Genomic DNA, 11,487 nt, shown 5'->3' on the forward strand with positions numbered 1-11,487 from the left:
TGCTTAAATGAGATATTTATTTTGATACTTTTTTAAATGGAATAAAATTTATTAAGTGACTTTTCAAATAATGATCCTATTTATTATTTTTCAAGTAAAAATCATGTTTCACTTATGATTGATCAGTTGTGAATATTTTATACTCACCAAGGATTATTTGAATTGAAATTTTCAACATTCATATTATGTTTTTTAAAAATCACTTATTTATATTTAAGTAATAAAAAAATATTTATAATATAAGTAATTGTTAATTAAATTTTACTTAATATTAATACTTTAATATAAAATTCAACCTTTCTGTTTTTAGGGCACCCAACATATATTTTTTGAGGAAGCATCGTAGTTTAAATAATTGTGGTTAAAATATGAAGAAAGAAAGGAATCTAAAAATGATGCTCACAAGCTCAACTAATTCTAAAGCAGGAATTCAATCTGAATATGATCGTGAAAGTGAATTAAAAGCTTTTGATGGTTCAAAAACTGGCGTCAAGGGGCTTGTAGATGCCGGGGTAACAAAGATCCCCCGCATATTCATCAACCAAAGTTTAATCTGCAAGCGGAATCAGGTTCAAGCAACTCGTAGTCGTAGTTGGGTATTCCGTTGATAGACCTTGATGGGGTTGATAGCAAGGGAAGTCTACAGGCTCAAATCGTAGACCAAGTTCGGGATGCTTGTGAAACCTGGGGATTCTTTCAGGTGGTCAATCATGGAATTCCCACAAGTGTTTTGGAGGAGATGACAGATGGGATGCGTGGATGTCATGAGCAAGACGCCGAAGTGAAATAGCAGTTCTACATAAGGGACTTCAAGAAGAAATTGCCATTTCTTTCCAATTTTGAATTATTTCAGGCACCGGCAGCTACTTGGGAGGAGAACTTGGCTTGTTCAATGGCTCCTAATCCTCCAGACCACGAAGAATTGCCTGCTGTATGCAGGAATGGTGCGAGCCTGATATTATTAACATGTGAAAGACTAAGGTATCATGATACTTAAGAGTCCAATTGGCAGTGATTTTGATTACAATGCTTTAAGTTTGTAATCATGATACTTTTCAAAAGTGATTTTTGGAAAAAACACATACCAAATGGTTCTTCAAGTTTTTAGAAGCGGCTCTCAAAAGTTTGTCAAACACCTCACTTTTGCAAGAAAGTACTTCCAAATATTAAGAAGCAGTTTCTAACTCTCTCAAAACCAATCCCAAATGATTTCTGCAATCTCAAAACTCGCAAAAAAAAAAAAAGTTACAAATTTCCCATAAACTCTACTTTCAACAAGCAACAGTCGAGCTGCTTTCAAGTATTTCTGTTAAACAGTGATTAATTCACTTGCAGAGGTTTAGTGGTCCAATACTCGAAGGAAGTGAAGAGATTGGGTTATTTTTTGTTTGAAGTGAAGAAAAAGTCAGCCAAGTCCTGTCCTTAAAAGACTAAGGGACAATTATGTTTTCAACCCATAGGCTTGATAATTAAGAGAAGGTCCTCCAACCACCCATAATTGATTATAAGGATATGAGATAGTAATTGACAAAAATACCCACTTTACTCATTTTTGTCTTTATTCTACCACTCTTTATATGCCACTATTCTTTATTATTTAACTATTTTTGGATTTTTCATTATTTTTTAAAACTCTTTTATAAATAATTGAAAAATCAACATTATTTTTTATTTTTAAATTATAAATAAAAAAATTATATTAACGATTTAAAGACTATTTTGGAAAATACTTTCTAAAAAATATTAAATCAAATAAATAAAAATTATCTTTTACATTTATTTTTATCTTTTACATTTTAGAAGTAAATAATTTAATGATTAAAATACTGTTTAAAATAAATATATTCACTATTTTAATTTCTTTTATACTAAAAAGTATTTTAAAGTTTTTTTTTTAATATTATAAAATAAAAAGTATAATTTTTTAATCTTTTTCCTTCCTTATTTTAATAACTTTTTGAAAATGATTTTTAGTAATAAGTTATATGAAATGTTACAAATTTTTTTATTAATGATTTTTTTAATGATTTTAATTAATTGAAAATTTATTAAAATAAGAAAAAGAAAAAGAAAGAAAGATGATAGATTGAGAGTTTTTATTTTAAGTACTCAATTAAAATGTTTTCATATAACTTAATTTTAGAAGTGGATTATATCAATTCATTGTAGAGATTGAATTTTTCTTATATAAAAGGGTTGAAATGTAATTTTACTTATTTTAGATGAAAACAAGTAGTTAAAAATTATATAGATTATATTTAATTTTGGTTTTAAAATATTTTTCTAGTTTTTATTTTTTATTTTTTTATTTTTAAAAATAATTTTTATTTTCTATATTGTCTCTTTTTGAAAATATGTTTAATTAAAAAATGAAAACTATTTTTAAAAACAAAAATTGAAAAACTTGTTTAGTACTATTTTTTTTATATGAAAATAAAAAAATTATTTATTCATTTATTGTGCCACTGTACAATTGTATTACAGTAACTGTACAAAGGAAATGTACTAAGTATACAAAGGTGTACAAGGCTACTCTTTGTGAAAGATTATAATCGATTATGAGTCATTCCTTTATTTTTCTCATCACTCATGAATTATACATATATGTCATGCACTTTATTTAATTTTCACATGGAAATTCCAATATTTTCCCCAATAATGATATTTGGGGAAAAAATTTTGACCTTAAATCATTCACCATATTTTCAACTAAACCATTGAAAATATGGTTAAAAACTCCTACGTGGACATATAACTTAGGAGCGATATGAAATTTATGACATTATATAAGGGTATTACATTAACTATACAAGAGAAATGTACTAATTGTACAAAAGTGTATAAGATTACCCTTTGTGAATGATTTCAATATATTCTAAACCACTTTTTTATTTTCCTTATCACCCAAGGATTGTACACCTATGTCATGCACTTTATTTAACTCTCACATGAAAATTCCAATATTTTCCTTAATAATGATATTTGGGGAAAAAAAATGACCTTAAGTCATCTACTATTTTCTCAACCAAACCATTTAAAATATGATTAATACACCTACATGGACATATAACTTATGAGAGATATTAAATTTGTGTCATTATATAAGCGTATTACACCAATTGTATAAGGAAAAGTGTTAAATATACAAGGGTGTACAAGACTCCTAATAGGTTTTGTATGATTTTTAAACAACTTGAGTTTGACATTAAGAAGATTATTGATAGTTTTTTTTTCTTTTTTTTTACCAAACTATGTCATTAAGACATTCCCTACAAAAATTAACACATAGGAAATAAAATTAAAATCAATCATGTTTGAATTGTTCATTATAAGTAAACTAGATGAAATATATATTTTTACTATTTTGCCTTTATAAATATAATTTTATTGTTATCAATAGAGATTAAAAAAATCATATTTAAATGGAATTAAAAATAAACAAAATTATTTTTATAATATTTTTATTTTTTTAAATCATTAATTTAAAATTTGAAATTAGTTTTAAAATTAAAAATATTTGTTGTAATTATAGTTTTAAAGATTTCATGATTTTTATTTTATTACTTTGAAAAAATTGCTTTAATAAGAAAGTATTAATTTTAATGGTTTTAAATATTTAAATATTTATTAAAAAAATATTTAGGATTAGTGTGGAGAGAAATTAGGTAATTTCTATTATTTCATTGGGTTTTAAATTTAATTATGATTGATAGGAGGACCTTACCTCAATTACCCAACTTAGTTGGGTTAAAAACACAATTCTCCCTAAGGCATATTCCCTGCCTCTTTATCCTTTTCCTTCTCTTAGGCCTTTAGCACATGTAGTGAAAACGATGTTTGGATTTTTTTTTTCCAGCAAAGGTAGTTGACATTTATTTTTTCAAGAAAAAAGAAGAAAGTTGGCCCATGTACTAAAATATTTACAACAAATGCACTTACAGAAAGGTAAAAGAAATCAATAGAGTAAATAAAAGATTTTGCTTAGGAAGGTGAGCCTAAAGCTTTTGATGATTCAGAAGCCTTTAATGAATAAGCAGAGTGTTTTTCACTCCAAACACAGTTTTCATTTCACTAAGGAAAAATTAGTGAGAACCAAGTTGAGGCAGAAATCGAATCGCAAAATGACTGGAACAGTGAAATAAAAGCTTTTGATGATACCAAACTTTGTGTAAAGGGACTTGTAGATGGATGGGTGACAAAGATCCCTCGTATATTCATCCATCCACAACATAATCTCCAGGATAATTTACAACAAAGTCTAGCAGGTTGTGTCGCAAATGGAGTATTGGCACTAGTTCCGGAGGGCATGTTTGCCATTTTTTTAACTGCAACAGTGCCACTTCGCCACCAGCTGCAGCAACCCAAATTTTCTGGTATGACCTTCATTTCACTGCCCACATTTGAGTTCCTCTGAGGAATGCTTCGATTCTTTGTTTTTTTTTTTTTTTTTGAATGGGTAAGGATGCTTGGATATTCGGAATTGATTTCCTGACTCGGTTTATAATTTTTTAACCATTTGTTTCTCCTCTGTGATTGAGTCTGCTCAGTTTTCCTTCAGATCCGTTCTGTTTCCAATTGACTCATTACTGACCTGGGAGTTGTTTTGGAACTGACATAGCTGACTCAGTAATCCATTGAAGGGAAATTCACCTTCTATTTGTATGAACACTTGGTTATTTTGCGATTGAGCTGGTAATGTAATTGATTATTGAAGGCAGTAATTTTAACTTTGTGTTGGTTAGTTAATATGCTCTTGTTGATGTGAAAATGACTGGAAATATGAAATTGAGCATGTCAATCTTGACAAACCTTCCCATATGGTTTAATCTGTACCATCGGTGGTGTGAACTAAGAAAAAGCTTGCAAACTCCTAGGAACAAGTCTATGTGGATACACAGTTAAAATATGTTAGATTCCCCTTCATACTTGGTTGGTATATTTGTCTGTACTAAGTTAAATTTTTTTTGATAATTAATTAATTGAATGATGAACAGGTACGACAAAATTATATTATTAAATTTGAATTTTTTTTCTGAACATCACATGGCATAGTGGATTTATACTATTACCGTGATGCAAATCAAATCATGTAACCCAACAACCCTAGGAAAATTGTAGTCAAATATTAAAGAAACCAAGATACCCAAACTAAAACAACATTCCTGCAGCCAAACAGCACCTAGTCCTGAACCTTAACCTCTACTCAATGTCTTACCCTGATATTGTTTGAGGAAGAGGACCATGTAGAATGAGAGCCAAGCTTCCTTTATATAGGTGGTGGTGCTACATATACATTTTGTAGCTGAGATCCTTGCAGTCAAGGCTGTGCAGAAGAAGAGTCTTTAACAGTAAAGAAGGTCAGTGGCCTCAAGCGTGAAGACTCTGAAGGATTCTTCCCGGAGAACCCTGGAGATCAGGAAGTCTTTAAGTTGAATGTGACGGTGGGGTAGGGTGGTCTCCAATTTGAGTTCTGTGGCCTGACAGTGCAAGTCTTCAGGACATTTCGCACAAGCGGAAAAACCCGATTTTACATACTCCAATAAGCTAGAGGTAAGCTTCATTAGGTCAGCGTTCTTCTGATCCACAGAGTTCTCAAAGAATTGTAATAAACAAGAAGCAATCATTTAGATGCATTCACATATATACCCCAACTTCAATGCTGAGAAGTTTAAGGTAAACTTCCTCTAGAGAAATCTCTGCTTTCTGCCATTCGAGCCCCTTTTTCTCCTTTAGAAATGTACTTCTGTCTTGTCCTTGTTAAGAAAAAAAGTTTACACAGTACTTGCATTTTTCGTCTTTTTTACTTGTTCTGCATAGAAAACGAAAATTGATTCCACAGAGCAAGTAATTGGCAGTTTTGATAACAAATCTGTCAAGTTGAAGCCTCTTCCCTAATGGTACTATACTTGTGGAGGATATAGTTTAAAGTTATTGTTGATGCTTGTAACAACCCACGCCCAACCATATAGATATTATCCGTTTTGGACCCAAATGAGCCCTCACGGTTTTAAAACACGTCTACTTGGTTAAGAGGAACCTCCCTTCGATATAAGACATCATAAACACCCCCCCATGCAGACACAATGTCCTCGTTGTGTCCTATGGGATTGCAGGACCAAATAAACAAACACCCCTTACGGAGCCAAACAAACCCCCAAACCGGGGTCGGGGATCGGCTCTGATACCATTTATAACAACCCGCAACTAACCATGTAGATATTATCCGCTTTGGACCCAAAGGAGCCCTCACAGCTTTAAAACGTGTCTACTTGGTTAAGAGGAACCTCTACATATATAGCGCTAGGAACATTCTCCCCTATCCAATGTGGGACATCACAATGCTGGCACCACCCTTCCATGCTATCGTAAACTCATTGCACTCATAATGTGGTACTAATTGTGGAAGTTTTGGTCCCAAACTAACCTTTTTTAGACCAAGTACTATGCAAGATCCCTTTCTCCCTACCTTTTCCTTAAGATTTGTTCAAAATACAGAATTTCACTCTTTTCCCATTGATTATCCTACAGAAAAAAACATAAAAAATATGGTCACATGCAATACTCGAGAAGGAATGGACTCTGAATATGACCGGAAAAGTGAGTTAATTGCTTTTGATGATTCAAAAGCTGGTGTGAAGGGGCTTGTAGATGCTGGGGTGGCAAAGATCCCACGTATGTTCATCCATCCACAACATAATCTCCGTGAGAAGTCAGTTTCCACTAATGCCCAGCTTCGGATTCCAATCATAGACCTAGAAGGTGTCAACAGTGATGCAATTCTACGTGCTAAAATCATTGACAAAGTTCGAAATGCTTGTGAGATTTGGGGCATTTTTCAGATTGTCAATCATGGAATTCTGAAATGTGTTTTGGAGGAGATGATCAAAGGAATACGTAGATTTAATGAGCAAGACACTGAAGTGAAGAAAGAGTTTTATACTCGTGATTTCTCCAAAAAGGTGACATTTGTATCCAATTTTGATCTATTTCAGGCACCAGCAGCTACTTGGAAGGATTCCTTTTCTTGTATTATTGCTCCTAATCCACCAGACCCAACAGATATGCCTGCGGTATGCAGGTATGTTGTCAGTCATATTAACATGTGCAACACTAAGTAACTAACCTACTTTCAAATGCTGCCATTACATGTGCTTGATCAACTTGCAGAGATATAATCATGGAATACTCGAAGCAAGTAAAGATGTTGGCTAATACTCTGTTTGAATTAGTTGCAGAGGCTCTTGGCCTCAATTCTAACCATTTGAAAGACATGGAATGTGCTGAGGGCCTTTTCCTTGTGTCTCATTACTACCCAGCTTGCCCAGAACCAGAATTGACTATGGGCACCAAAACTCATACTGATCCAACATTCCTCACGGTACTTTTACAAGACCAAGTGGGTGGTCTCCAAGTTCTCCATGAGAAACAATGGGTCAATGTGAACCCGGTGCCTGGAGCACTAGTGATAAACACTGGAGATCTTCTGCAGGTAATTCTACATTATACTACTTCTGATCTACTTACTCTATTGGTCAACTTTCCCACTCCTACTGTTTGACTGAATAATTTTCAGGCCATGAATCCAATATTGGGTCCTTTGTGTATTGCTAATGTAGTAATAACTCTTTTCATAAGTTCATTGTTGGAGTATACCAGTGGTCATACTATGTTTCAGATTCTGTAAGTATCAAAATTGCCAATTTTGCGTGGTTAAGTGTTTTACCCTGCTGGTCATTTATTCACACCAAAATGAAATGCGCATTACAATATAACTAAAAGAGACAGGCATTTGATCAACCAAATGGAGTACTGATGACATGATTTATCAACTATTAACTTTCTCCAATGACGTTTTTTGTTTGATTTTTTAGCTTGTATCCAACGACATGTTTAGGAGTGCAAAACACAGGGTATTGGCAAATCATAAAGGCCCAAGAGTATCAGTGGCCAGCTTTTTTTCTCCATTTAGTCTGCCATCCTCAAAACTCTACGGACCAATCAAGGAGTTGTTATCAGAAGATAATCCTCCAAAGTACAAGGAAACCACAGCAAGAGACTATGGTACCTGCCACAGAGCAGAAAGGCTTGATGGGACTTCTGCTCTCCAGCATTTCATGCTTTAGTTTGGCAATGGAGATGATGAAGGGTTAGGAATAATTGAATCTCCAGGAAGTGGAAGGGTTTATCCTATTTGTGATTGAGTTGGCTATTGTCTCAACTTTTAATAGTAGTTTCCTTAGTAAGGTAGGTATAAATTGGGAGTTGCTATCATATTTGTGGGCATGCTGAAACTCGAAACATTGATCTGCTTATGTAATTGATTTGAATGTGAAGTAGAAGCCTTGTTATGGTCTATCCACATCAGGAAAGGTTATGCAAACAAGCATGTATTGAAATACCACATATGTGCAAGGCACATTTGAGCTTTCAAAACTTTCTGATGCCATGTAATCTAAGTTTCTAGTGGGCTTTTCTTCTTTGTTTCTTCACCTCTCTTTTTATTTATTCATCGATTATTTATTAGGCTTCTTGTTTCTTGGGTCTAGAGGTTACATTGAACTCCCATGCTATCTCAACAAAAATATGCATGATTTTGTACATTTGATTATGCTTTTAATTTTTATTTATTTATTTATTTATATTTTTCTCTGTCAGTAAGCTTGAACTCAAAACTGATGAATTGATGGTTGTTTACAAAGGAATGAACAGCGTGAGTTGTGAACAATTGTTTACATTTTCAAGTCATTGGAGAGAACTCCCACGAAGAAAATGAAACCACAATTTCAGTAGTAATTGAATGAAACTACGAATTTTCATGATCATAAAAATAAACCATGTCCCAAAACTGATAGTACAATTAGGCTATGCAATTTAAGGATGAAATTTTATTCCATTTGTTTTGATTTATGGTTTTTTTAAATCGTGTCTTACTCTCCTTTAAATATAGTGATTAATAGAGATAACACATATAAGCATAGAAAGGTTTAAGAAAAATAAATTAATGTCGGTTAAGGCATAATGTAGACTAAGGTTTTTAAAATTGAGTTAAAAATATTTTTAAAATGTTTTTAAAAACCTTCTCCAGCACTCAAGCGCTAAGGAGAGCACTCAAGTGTTCATAACACAATTCTCCAAGAATTTTGGAGATTCATCTTTCTATTTTTAAAAGATTTTATGTTTAGGAATTCTTTAAATTTTATTTATTATAACGTTCCTAGATTTATAAATACCTTACTTAAAAATATTTGGGCTCGTCATTGCTTAAATGAGATATTTATTTTGATACTTTTTTAAATGGAATAAAATTTATTAAGTGACTTTTCAAATAATGATCCTATTTATTATTTTTCAAGTAAAAATCATGTTTCACTTATGATTGATCAGTTGTGAATATTTTATACTCACCAAGGATTATTTGAATTGAAATTTTCAACATTCATATTATGTTTTTTAAAAATCACTTATTTATATTTAAGTAATAAAAAAATATTTATAATATAAGTAATTGTTAATTAAATTTTACTTAATATTAATACTTTAATATAAAATTCAACCTTTCTGTTTTTAGGGCACCCAACATATATTTTTTGAGGAAGCATCGTAGTTTAAATAATTGTGGTTAAAATATGAAGAAAGAAAGGAATCTAAAAATGATGCTCACAAGCTCAACTAATTCTAAAGCAGGAATTCAATCTGAATATGATCGTGAAAGTGAATTAAAAGCTTTTGATGGTTCAAAAACTGGCGTCAAGGGGCTTGTAGATGCCGGGGTAACAAAGATCCCCCGCATATTCATCAACCAAAGTTTAATCTGCAAGCGGAATCAGGTTCAAGCAACTCGTAGTCGTAGTTGGGTATTCCGTTGATAGACCTTGATGGGGTTGATAGCAAGGGAAGTCTACAGGCTCAAATCGTAGACCAAGTTCGGGATGCTTGTGAAACCTGGGGATTCTTTCAGGTGGTCAATCATGGAATTCCCACAAGTGTTTTGGAGGAGATGACAGATGGGATGCGTGGATGTCATGAGCAAGACGCCGAAGTGAAATAGCAGTTCTACATAAGGGACTTCAAGAAGAAATTGCCATTTCTTTCCAATTTTGAATTATTTCAGGCACCGGCAGCTACTTGGGAGGAGAACTTGGCTTGTTCAATGGCTCCTAATCCTCCAGACCACGAAGAATTGCCTGCTGTATGCAGGAATGGTGCGAGCCTGATATTATTAACATGTGAAAGACTAAGGTATCATGATACTTAAGAGTCCAATTGGCAGTGATTTTGATTACAATGCTTTAAGTTTGTAATCATGATACTTTTCAAAAGTGATTTTTGGAAAAAACACATACCAAATGGTTCTTCAAGTTTTTAGAAGCGGCTCTCAAAAGTTTGTCAAACACCTCACTTTTGCAAGAAAGTACTTCCAAATATTAAGAAGCAGTTTCTAACTCTCTCAAAACCAATCCCAAATGATTTCTGCAATCTCAAAACTCGCAAAAAAAAAAAAAAAAAAAAGTTACAAATTTCCCATAAACTCTACTTTCAACAAGCAACAGTCGAGCTGCTTTCAAGTATTTCTGTTAAACAGTGATTAATTCACTTGCATAGGTATAGTGGTCCAATACTTGAAGGAAGTGAAGAGATTGGGTTATTTTTTGTTTGAAGTGAAGAAAAATCAGCCAAGTCCTGTCCTTAAAAGACTAAGAGACAATTATGTTTTCAACCCATAAGCTTGATAATTAAGAGAAGGTCCTCCAACCACCCATAATTGATTATAAGGATATGAGATAGTAATTGATAAAAATACTCACTTGACTCATTTTTGTCTTTATTCTACCACTCTTTATATGCCACTATTCTTTATTATTTAACTATTTTTGGATTTTTCATTATTTTTTAAAACTCTTTTATAAATAATTGAAAAATCAACATTATTTTTTATTTTTAAATTATAAATAAAAAAATTATATTAACGATTCAAAGACTATTTTGGAAAATACTTTCTAAAAAATATTAAATCAAATAAATAAAAATTATCTTTTACATTTATTTTTATCTTTTACATTTTAGAAGTAAATAATTTAATGATTAAAATACTGTTTAAAATAAATATATTCACTATTTTAATTTCTTTTATACTAAAAAGTATTTTAAAGTTTTTTTTTTACTATTATAAAATAAAAAGTATAATTTTTTAATCTTTTTCCTTCCTTATTTTAATAACTTTTTGAACATGATTTTTAGTAATAAGTTATATGAAATGTTACAAATTTTTTTATTAAGGATTTTTTTAATGATTTTAATTAATTGAAAATTTATTAAAATAAGAAAAAGAAAAAGAAAGAAAGAGGATAGACTGAGAGTTTTTTATTTTAAGTATTTAATTAAAATGTTTTCATATGACTTAATTTTAGAAGTAGATTATATTAATACATAGTAGAGATTGAATTTTTCTTATATAAAAGGGTTGAAATGTAAATTTACTTATTTTAG

The 11,487-nt window shown here is 31.5% G+C and overlaps 3 protein-coding genes across 3 annotated transcripts; all 3 read left to right on the forward strand.

Annotated features, from left to right (window-relative positions):
• The first annotated feature begins 392 nt into the window (after positions 1–392).
• LOC132253750 (1-aminocyclopropane-1-carboxylate oxidase homolog) lies at positions 393–5,450 on the forward strand. The gene is made up of 5 exons (XM_059736677.1): positions 393–596; positions 701–781; positions 854–931; positions 1,336–1,376; positions 5,318–5,450. Exons 1-5 carry the CDS (start codon positions 393–395, stop codon positions 5,448–5,450), a joined length of 537 nt encoding a protein of 178 aa, XP_059592660.1.
• LOC100256229 (1-aminocyclopropane-1-carboxylate oxidase homolog 1) lies at positions 5,158–8,489 on the forward strand. The gene is made up of 4 exons (XM_003635501.4): positions 5,158–5,550; positions 6,529–7,078; positions 7,168–7,489; positions 7,872–8,489. Exons 2-4 carry the CDS (start codon positions 6,546–6,548, stop codon positions 8,121–8,123), a joined length of 1,107 nt encoding a protein of 368 aa, XP_003635549.1. The 5' UTR covers positions 5,158–5,550; positions 6,529–6,545; the 3' UTR covers positions 8,124–8,489.
• A 1,161-nt stretch (positions 8,490–9,650) lies between these two features.
• LOC109122589 (probable 2-oxoacid dependent dioxygenase) lies at positions 9,651–10,608 on the forward strand. The gene is made up of 4 exons (XM_019219825.1): positions 9,651–9,854; positions 9,959–10,039; positions 10,112–10,189; positions 10,603–10,608. Exons 1-4 carry the CDS (start codon positions 9,651–9,653, stop codon positions 10,606–10,608), a joined length of 369 nt encoding a protein of 122 aa, XP_019075370.1.
• Positions 10,609–11,487: the final 879 nt, after the last annotated feature.

The sequence above is a fragment of the Vitis vinifera genome, chromosome 5, assembly GCF_030704535.1.
Source record: "Vitis vinifera cultivar Pinot Noir 40024 chromosome 5, ASM3070453v1".
NCBI lineage: Eukaryota > Viridiplantae > Streptophyta > Magnoliopsida > Vitales > Vitaceae > Vitis > Vitis vinifera.

What these genes read in the sequence shown, in the direction of transcription:
- LOC132253750 (XM_059736677.1), top strand. Translation starts at nt 393, where the DNA reads ATGATGCTCACAAGCTCAACTAATTCTAAAGCAGGAATTCAATCTGAA. An exon ending in CAACTCGTAGTCGTAGTTGG is followed by an intron (nt 597 to 700) that starts GTATTCCGTTGA and finishes GGATTCTTTCAG; the next exon opens with GTGGTCAATCATGGAATTCC. An exon ending in GTCATGAGCAAGACGCCGAA is followed by an intron (nt 782 to 853) that starts GTGAAATAGCAG and finishes GAATTATTTCAG; the next exon opens with GCACCGGCAGCTACTTGGGA.
- LOC100256229 (XM_003635501.4), top strand. Translation starts at nt 6,546, where the DNA reads ATGGTCACATGCAATACTCGAGAAGGAATGGACTCTGAATATGACCGG. An exon ending in GATATGCCTGCGGTATGCAG is followed by an intron (nt 7,079 to 7,167) that starts GTATGTTGTCAG and finishes ATCAACTTGCAG; the next exon opens with AGATATAATCATGGAATACT. An exon ending in ACACTGGAGATCTTCTGCAG is followed by an intron (nt 7,490 to 7,871) that starts GTAATTCTACAT and finishes TTGATTTTTTAG; the next exon opens with CTTGTATCCAACGACATGTT.
- LOC109122589 (XM_019219825.1), top strand. Translation starts at nt 9,651, where the DNA reads ATGATGCTCACAAGCTCAACTAATTCTAAAGCAGGAATTCAATCTGAA. An exon ending in CAACTCGTAGTCGTAGTTGG is followed by an intron (nt 9,855 to 9,958) that starts GTATTCCGTTGA and finishes GGATTCTTTCAG; the next exon opens with GTGGTCAATCATGGAATTCC. An exon ending in GTCATGAGCAAGACGCCGAA is followed by an intron (nt 10,040 to 10,111) that starts GTGAAATAGCAG and finishes GAATTATTTCAG; the next exon opens with GCACCGGCAGCTACTTGGGA.